Source organism: Antechinus flavipes, chromosome 1 (assembly GCF_016432865.1).
Source record: "Antechinus flavipes isolate AdamAnt ecotype Samford, QLD, Australia chromosome 1, AdamAnt_v2, whole genome shotgun sequence".
Taxonomy (NCBI): domain Eukaryota; kingdom Metazoa; phylum Chordata; class Mammalia; order Dasyuromorphia; family Dasyuridae; genus Antechinus; species Antechinus flavipes.
This window is the reverse complement of record NC_067398.1, coordinates 118,078,627-118,088,014: the sequence shown is the minus strand read 5'-3', so window position 1 is coordinate 118,088,014 and position 9,388 is coordinate 118,078,627. Positions and strand designations below refer to the sequence as shown.

The 9,388-nt window shown below is 38.3% G+C and overlaps 1 protein-coding gene across 2 annotated transcripts in view; it reads left to right on the top strand.

The window, feature by feature from the left end:
• The first annotated feature begins 566 nt into the window (after positions 1-566).
• C1QTNF3 (C1q and TNF related 3) overlaps positions 567-9,388 on the top strand; it is a 29,514-nt gene continuing 20,692 nt past the window's right edge. Inside the window, exons 1-2 of one of the 2 annotated variants that reach the window (XM_051989545.1) lie at positions 567-972; positions 5,809-5,914. In XM_051989545.1, the coding sequence (XP_051845505.1) occupies positions 682-972; positions 5,809-5,914 (397 nt within the window). In that variant the 5' untranslated portion in view covers positions 567-681. The remainder of the gene's footprint in view (positions 973-5,808; positions 5,915-9,388) is intronic. The other variant, XM_051989552.1, reaches the window with a different exon arrangement.

Genomic DNA, 9,388 nt, shown 5'->3' with positions numbered 1-9,388 from the left:
CAGAGGCTCAGCCCGAGTCTGAATTCAAGTCAGTGTTTAGCGCTTGCCTGCCTGCCATTGCTGGGGTCTAGTGAAGGGATACTAAATTCTCACAAAGGGTGGAAAGTGTAGTAGAACTTGAGGTGGAGTCAGGACTCTGCCCAGGCCAAAGATTCCTTAGACTTCTGTTCCTGGATTGCTCTTGGTGCAATCCCCTTCTTTCTGATTGAATCGACACAGTTGTGTCTGATTTTCCTGGCAAGAAACTGGGTGGCTTTTTCCAAAAGATGTTTCAGACAGTTAATTCTCAGACTCTCCGTGTCTAATCAAGAAAAGCAATCCATTAGATACGTATTCTCCATTTCCCGCCTGGCTCTGTGTGTGTATGTGTGTGTGTTTTCACACTTACATTGAACCACATACTCACGAATGAGAGCTGTATGTACAAATCCCTTCTGCCAGCCTGTGTGGGAAAGTAATGAATGGGGGCCGTTCTGTGTCAGGAGACATGACCGATGCTGGAGGAAGGATGCTGTCACTCTGGCATCCTCGCAGCTTTATTTACGATACGCCAAAGTATAAAACCACAGGGCTGGCTGGAGCCTGGCTCTCCAGCCTAGGATCGCCTGCAGGGACCACGCAAACTGAAACCTCCAGAGAGGTCGTCTTCTCAAGAGTGCTTGGGCTCTAATTTTGAGAACTATGACAGAGAAAGACCTCCTCCATTGGCACCTGCTGGCTTTGTTTCTCCTCCCTTTTTGCCTGGGTCAAGATGAATACATGGAGGTGAGCGGAAGAGCTAATAAAGCGGTGGCAAGAATAGTGCAAAGCCACCACCAGACTGGCAGGAGGGAAAAAGTGAGAGAGCGGAGCCATCCTATAGCGGGGACTGTGGATAATAACACGTCTCCAGATCCAAAGTCCCTGAGGCCAGAGGTTCTGTCGCACCCCGAGTTAAATGACCTGGCCCAGATCACCTCATACAGGGTCCAGGTACTCTGAATTCCTCTTCTAAAGCCTAACTTTGAAGTTTAATGAGGTTAATAATTTTATGTTAATAACTTTAATATCTTTTTAAAAAAATATATGTATTATTTTACCAGAGGCTGCTAGGTATTCTAATTTAAAAGTGTTTCCTAAACTGCTTATGGGGATGGGAAGTGGCTCAGTGGGGAGGCCGGTATCTGTTAGAGCACCAGCAAGGTGATAATGATGTGGTTTGATAAGAAGGGGACAAATGGTTTATTCACTGGGGTGGGAAGAATTTAATACAGAAGAGCCTCCTTTAGTAGAAAGTGGCCAGCTCTTAGCTCTGTAGTTTCTCTCAATCTATTTATCTATCTATGTCTATCTAATCTCTCTGTCCCTCTGGCTCTATCTCTGTCTCTGTCTCTCTGTGCTCTTTCTTGTCTCTTTCTGTCTCTGTTTCTGTCTGTCTCTGTCTCTCTGTCTCTGTCTCTCTCTCTTTTTCCACCCTCCCCCACTTTTCTCTCTCCCTTCTCCCATCAGTCCTGCATCTGATCTGGTTGTTTGTGTAGAAAAGGAAGATTGTCAATACCTGCAAATAGATAAAATATTCAAGATAATTCTAAAAAAGTAGTGAGGGAAAACTCTCCTCTCTGAGTTTATTAAAGAATAATTGCATGTAATACCATGGATCTCATAGTGACTACTTTTCTATGTAATTTGATATGTATGCAGATCACTAAAACCTCAGTACTTGTTTGGAAAGCACCAAATTTAAAATGAGGGCTAGTAATGTCCATGTCCCAAGTACAGCCTTAGAGACCTGAGGTGGTATCTGACTCAGTCTGATAATTAAGGAGATTTCTCTTTTTTAGAATCCCTGGCCCTCAGAAAACCGCATATTGCCCCTCTTTTGGGGGGATAGAACTTCAGTAGATGGGACTCAGATGACACTGACAATGTAATTTGGAACCTAGATGATGGGAATAATGATTTTTGAATTAACTGGGAAATGTACTATTTTCATTAAAGAACAACTAGTCAATGGCTCTTTTTATATTCTCAGTGCATAGCTAGTGTTTTTTGTTTGGTTTTTGTTTTTAGTGTCTGACACATAATAGGTATTTTAAAAAGCATTTTTGATTAATTTATTACAGGTAGTAGGTTATGGTATGAGGGCTGAGGATTAAAGGTCAAGAATAATTATTCCCGTTTATGAGACATTTTAAATAAAACAGCTAACTTTACTAGAAAAATGCCCTGTTTCTATTCATTTAATAGCATCAGATAAGAAGAAAATACAAATTTATTAAGCACCTACTATGTACCAGGCATTATATTAAGAGCTTTACACATTTCTCATTTGATCTTCACCACAAGCTAGGGGATGGCAAAGAGGATTATAGTTATTTTTGGTTTTTAAATTCAGGGATAAGAGAGACTGCTGCTTACTAACCTGTCTCCAGTTAAGAAATTAGCTGTGTATGTTCCAGATCTCCATGGTTATGTAGTACAGTGAAACAGAACTGGATTTGAGATTTCACCAACCTAACTTGTTGCAGTTTGTCATATAGTAATTAGAGTTGTCAACCCACATCTGCCTCACTTTGTCTCTAGAAGCTCAAGTATTGTTGACAAACCAGAACTAATAGAGAGGACCCTGCCACCTCAAGGGCAAAGTCTGCATCAAGCCACTGAGAAAGAATAGAACTAGAAAATAGAACTAGCAGATGTTAAACGTCAGAAATGAAATTTTAGTTTTCTGTATTCTTGGCAGATTATATATAACACATAAAGCTCTGGGTTTGAAATTCATGAGGTTATACAAATAGAGCTGAGAGGGAAGCTTAGAGGGCTTTCTAGTTCCAACCTTTAACTCATCAAATGAGGAAATTCAGGCTTGGCTGAGTTAAATGACTATGTCACATAGGTAGTAAGTATCAGAAGATACTAATATTTTGACTCCCAAACCAATAATATTTCAATTACTGGAGAATCTAGATTTGATTACCACGTCTTACAACTAGTGTGGTTCAGACAAGTGGCTTCATTTGGGGCTCCATTTTCCTCACTTGTAAAATGAAAGGGTTGAACTAGATGATCTTTGAGATTTCTTCAAATCCCATTATTTATGTGGCTAAGCCAGTTGTAGTTAATTAGCAGGAAAATCCCCTATTTTCCTGAATGACGCAAAAAAGTAGCCAGAAAAGATTTAAAAATAAGTGTAGTGATTGAAAATGTGAATTGTTGGTTCCTCCCTCTCTAGATTTCTAGGAATAAAGTTGTTACTATTTATTTTACATTTATTTTTAAAATTTTGAGTTCCATATTCCCATGTGGGAACTTAATCTTAAAGGGTTGCTTTGTAATTCTGGACATATAATCCATACTTCTTTGCCTGAAGCAGTTAGGCTGAAGCCTACTGGAAAGTCCATGCTTAGACCAGCTAGATCTCCTGAGATTCCATTTAGCTCTATGGTCATTCAAAAGTCCCTTAAACGCTTTTGTAATTAGCCAGAATTTTGAAGGAAAAGACTACCAAGGAGAAAACTTCTGCATGTAGATGGCATAAGATCATAGGTTTAAAGCTGAAGGAGAGAGTAGAGCAATTGAGTACAACCTCCTCATTTTACAGATGAGGAGACTGAGGGCTATTTAAGACCTAGACCCAAGGTCACAGAAATATTAAGTGTCAGGGGAAAAATTTGAACACAACTCCTCTTACCCTAAATTCAATATTCCTTCCTTGAGCATTCCCACAAGGTTGTGTTTCAAAACTATAACAGAACTATGTTGACCTGCTTAGCCTGTTTTCTCAGTATAATGCTGTTCCCATTATTCCTGCTTTGTGGGACAACTTTTGTCATTACTGGGTCTGGGTACATTTAAAATGCCTCCAGTTTATTACCTGAGGCTCATTTAAAACTTTTGTACATGTATCTCTCTTCCCCTACAATTTGTTTTTGACACAAACCTGAATTACTGATGGCTAAGAAAGCTGGTAAAATCCCTCCAGGGAAATCTGGATAATTACTTTTCAAATTACAGTAAGCTTTGCCCTCACATGTGGGATGACTTAGTTGACATCTTTGGCTCCCTAAGCTGCCCAAAATCTCCCTACTGCTCCTTAACCAATCGAGTGGGGCTAATTCTTTTCCCACTGACTTGACAACTGGGGGCCTGGCAAGTGGCCACCTCTACACAGGGTTGATGCTGGCTGGAATAGTAGAAATTTTCTCTGGCTGCTGCAGGGCCTGGAAATAATGTTCTATTCTCTCTTGGGGCAGCTTAATAACAATCTTTTACGCAACAGGGGGGAAAAGATGAAGGAGATAGGAAAAGTTTGTCTCCATTTCTGAATAAAGGCATGATGAAATTAAAGACACTAAATGGCCTTCACTTTTATTTCTAGCTCAGAATGCTTTTCTGAAGCATCTTTAGCTATCATAAGGAAAAAAGGCTATGAGAAATTTTGAGCTCATTCTCAATGGAGAGACGACTTTCTTTTTGTTATTCTTGATGGGAAATTCCTTAGCAACAAACATTATTTTAGAGAAACCATTGTAGTATTAAAACACACATAGGAAGTCTTTCATATAACAATTTTTCATATTTTACAGCTGATGTGGGTTTGGGGCTCCTTCCTAATGATTTGGCAAGGAGCACTAAGCCTCCAGCTTTTCAAATGCCTTCTTGGAATCACTCTACTCATTTGTAAATCAAAATAGAAAGATGGAAAGGATCATAGGATGGTCAGCCCTTCAAGATCATCTGTCTCATCCAGTCCATTTATTACTACTAGAAAAAATTGAACCTCAGAGAGGGAAGAGTCTCTTCCAAAGAAAACATCCCAGCTCATTGGATTAAGACTGACATTTATAAGAAAAATTACCAAACAAAAATTAGAAAGCCAAAGTGGTCTCAATGTGAAATTAAAAGTGTTTTAGAATTTTTATTTTATTTATTTTTATTTTCTTCCCCTGGAGCAATAAATGCTATTTATTTAGCATGGGACAGCGGTTACAAAACAGGTGTTTTTGTTATCATTGGGCAGTTTATTCCAAATAGCTAAGATGTAAGAAAGGAGATGTTTCTATAACTGAATAATATTTTGATAAGTATCTGTTGATATTAATGGCTCTTACATCCAGGAGAGTCATTTCTTCAGGCTGGTTGACCATCTGATGGCCTAGATCCTGGGGTCTAGGATTCTACATGTAGCTATGGAAAGGACAGCTAGTTCAAACTCCCCTTCCTCCATCTCACCTCACCTAGAGATGAGGAAAATGAAGTTCAACCAGAGAGATTGTCACTTGCCAAGATCACATACTTAGCAAAAAACAAGGCTAAAATTTGAATTCAAGTCTTCCGCTTCAAATTCAATGCTCTTAAAGATCTCATCAGACTTTAACTATGCAAAATTATTTCTTGTTACTGCTGATGTCAGTAGTAAAAGGAATACTTTTTCCTGGAGTGTCTTCCCAGCTACTTTTTTATGAGTTCCTTTATAGGATCACAGGATGTAGAGCTAGAAGAGACCTAAAAGGTTATCATATAGATAAGGCAGGGAATGTGACTTGCAAACCATACCCTCCCCCAAAAAAATCTAAAACTAGTAAATAACTGAGTTGGAATTCAGTCTCAGATCTCTAACTTAAAATCCAGTTCTCTTTCTACTACGTATTGGTTATCTTGTTCACTTTTGTTTTCTTAGGGCCACAGAGTCACTAAAATTGCTGCCTCCTTCCCATTTGCTTTATTAACCTAGAATTAGACTTCAACACATTTAGATGCCAAGGCCAGATAGAAATCAAGAATGAATAAGTAACTTCAACTGAAGTTCTGTTCTGTATCTTTTTAAAGACATCTCAAACTGGAGCACCTGACTGCAGCAAGTGTTGTCATGGAGATTTTGGTTACCGAGGCTATCAAGGCCCTCCTGGACCACCTGGCCCCCCTGGAATTCCAGGTAAGGATAAAAAATGGAAAGCACTGTGTTTTATGAGTCTCATCATTGCCAGAGATAGAGGCTGAGACCTACCCTTTATTCTAAGAGGTGTAGAAGTTAAAAAGTACAGTAGAGGGGCGGCTAGGTGGTGCAGTGGATAGAGCACCAGCTCTGCAGTCAGGAGGATCTGAGTTCAAATCTATTTTCAGACACTTAACGCTTCCTTGATGTGTGACCCTGGGCAAGTCACTTAACCCCAATTGCCACAGCCAAAAAAACAAAACAAACAAACAAACAAAAAAAAAACCAGTAATACAAAAAGTACAGTAGAAAATAGGTTGGGCAGAAGGAATAGCATTTAAAGTAGAGAAAACTGCAGCCCCTACTATCAGTACTATCCCTGTGCCACTTATAATTATTTTTTGTGACTAGTCACATATGTGGCTTATTTCCTCACGTACATGAGATGATCTTAGAAGAGACCACATCTTATGTTCATTGTATCTTCTAGAATTTTTAGCAATATGCCTTTTGTATAGCAGGTACCGAATGAATAAACTAATGTTTTTTATTTTAAAAAATTATTTATTGACATTTTATTTTTATATAACATTTTGCTCTATCACTCATTTATACTTAGACCGGAGAGCCATGTCTTGTGACAAAAATTAAAAAGAAAAAAAAAAGCAGTTCAACAAATTCAAACTTTACAACTTCTGTGCCTAATAAAAGTAGCCAGCATTTATAAAGTACTTTACAAATATAACTTCACTTTATCCTCACAATAACCCTGGAAAATAGGTGTTATTAGTGTTCCCCTTTTACAGAAAAGGAAACTAAGGCAGATAGTGCTTAATATGGGTCTACTGGTTCTCAGAGGTCTTTCAGACTCAGTAGAGTGCTCTATTCACTGTGCCACCTTGTTGCCGCTAATAGCTGCCTTCTAGTAAGTTTCATATCCAGAGTCCTTAGCATATTGACTTCTCATTTCTTGCCAGCTTCTACATATTATTTTGTGATCTTGTTCAAGTCATCTCCTCCCCTCTGGATCTGAGTTTCCTCATTTGAAATGAAGATTGGACTAGATAATCTCTTAGGGCTTTCCATCTCCAATATTTTCTGTCTCCATCCTGAGTTTAAAATTAACCCACTCATCCTTTTTTTAAATAAGATTTTTATTTTCAAAATATATGCATAATTAATTTTCAACATTTACTCTTGCACAACCTTGTATTTCAAACTTTTCTCCTTCCCTTCCTCTTATCTCCTGCCCTAGAGAGCAAGTAATCTATGTTAAATATATGCAATTCTTTTATACATATTTCCACAATTATTATGATGTACAATAAAAATCAGATTAAAAAGGAGTTGTTATCCACATTCAGTTCCCATAGCTCTCTTTCTGAATGCAGATGGCTCTCCATCACAAGTCTATTGCAACCGGCCTGAATCACCCCATCTATCACATCTATCAGAATTGATCATCATATAATCTTGTTGTTGCTGTGTACTCACCTCACTTAGTATCAGTTCATGTAAGTCTCTCCAGATCCTTCTGAAATCATACTTTAGATCATTTCTATAATGTCCAGGCTAGCTCTCTGGAGGGCCTCAGAATCAATCAGAGTCAGGATCAAAGTCTTTGGTCTTTAGGAGGAGAAGTGAAGGAATCTGGCAAGTGGCTCATTAAAGATGAATCCTGGACTCTGGAGTCTGGACCCTGAAGGCTTCCCTCTGCAACGTGCTGCGGTAGAGAGACTCTGACCCTCTCCCTAAGCCCTCCAATCCTTGCTTCTGATTACCTCACCACATCACATTCAGCAAGCCAATTATGAGAAGAGCCATTATATCACCATATCATTTATATGCTTATAGAACCATTATCTCAAATTGAATATGTACTTAGCCCTAAGTACTCTGCTATCTTAGATTCAAATACATTTTTTCAGAGTTCTACCCCTCTACAATTTCTTATAGAACAATAATATTCCATAGCATTCATATATCATAACTTATTCAGCCATTCTCCAACTGATGGGCCTCCACTCAATTTCTAGTTTCTTGCCACTACAAAAAGGACTGCCAAAAATATTTTTGCACATGTGGGTCCTTTTCCCTTTTTATGATCTCTTTGGGATATAAGCCCAGTAGAGACTGCTAGATCAAAAGGTGTGCACAGTTTGATAGCCCTTTGGATATAATTCCAAATTGTTCTCCAGAATGGTTGGATCAGTTCACAACTCCACCAACAATGTATTAGTGTCCCAGTTTTCCCACATTCTCTCCAACATTTATCATTATATTTCTTCCTGTCATCTTAGTTAATCTGAGAGGTGTATAGTTAATCCACTAGTCCCAATGATGCAGGAGAACATCACCACTTAGGACATCAAAGCTACAACACATTGACTCATTCGAAAGCTGAAGCACCATCTAGATCTGTGATTACTTTACATGCACACTGTGCTCAGAATGGAATAGTTTAAGTGTGTCAACAATATCTAATCTAATCAATATTTATTAAGTGCTTAGTATATTCCAAGGACTGCGCTAAACACTGGGAATGCAATTAATAAAAAAGAAAGAGAGTCTCTGCCCATGAGGAGCTTTCAATCTAGTGGGGGAAGTGAACAAAGAGTCAGGAAAAGAAATGGCTAAATAAAATAAGAACTCCAGGACAATATCTTTTTGTTTTTTAGAGCTAAAACCAGGTTGGGCAGCAGATACAGAGAAGAGTAGTACTATTTAAAGTATTACATTTCCTTAACATTTGAGAATACTCTTTTAGTTTATGTTCTTGTCTAGACACTGGTTATCTAGAGATTTCAGTCTATTGCATGAGCTACATAGGTTCTGTGCTACTTTGGATATTTAATGTATTACTTACTGTTAGATTCCTGTGCTTTTAAATGTCTCTCCTGCCAAAGGGAAAGAGGGTTGAAATTTCATAATCAAAAAGACATTGGGGGTAGGGGTGGGAGTTGGGAGGCTTTTTTCAAGAGGCTGCCATTAAAAGAGACAGCCCTTGAGAAGTCAGATATCATCAGCCAACACTTTGTAGGCTTTGAGAACTGCAAGATTTTTGAGCTGAAAAAGACCTTAGAAGTCATTTTAGTCCAGCTCCATTACTTAGCTAGGTGGGACACTGGGTAAGAGCATGGGTCTTAGAAGCAGGAAGATCTGAATTCAAATCCAGTCTCACACAATTAATTAGCTGTGTGATTCCAGACATGTCATTTAACCACTATCATCTTTGTTTTACTCATCTGTAAAATGGGGATAATGATATACCTACCTCACAGGTGGTAAACCTTAAAATACTATATAAATATTGATTGTAATTATTATTATTATACACACATAAAATACACATAATGCAGGTTTTCTGATGCCAGTTTCAGTAACCAGTCTACTATAACAAATATCCCAAGTTGTTTAATTGGGTCTGACTCTTCATGACCCCATTTGGATTTTCTTGGCAAAGAATATGGGAAC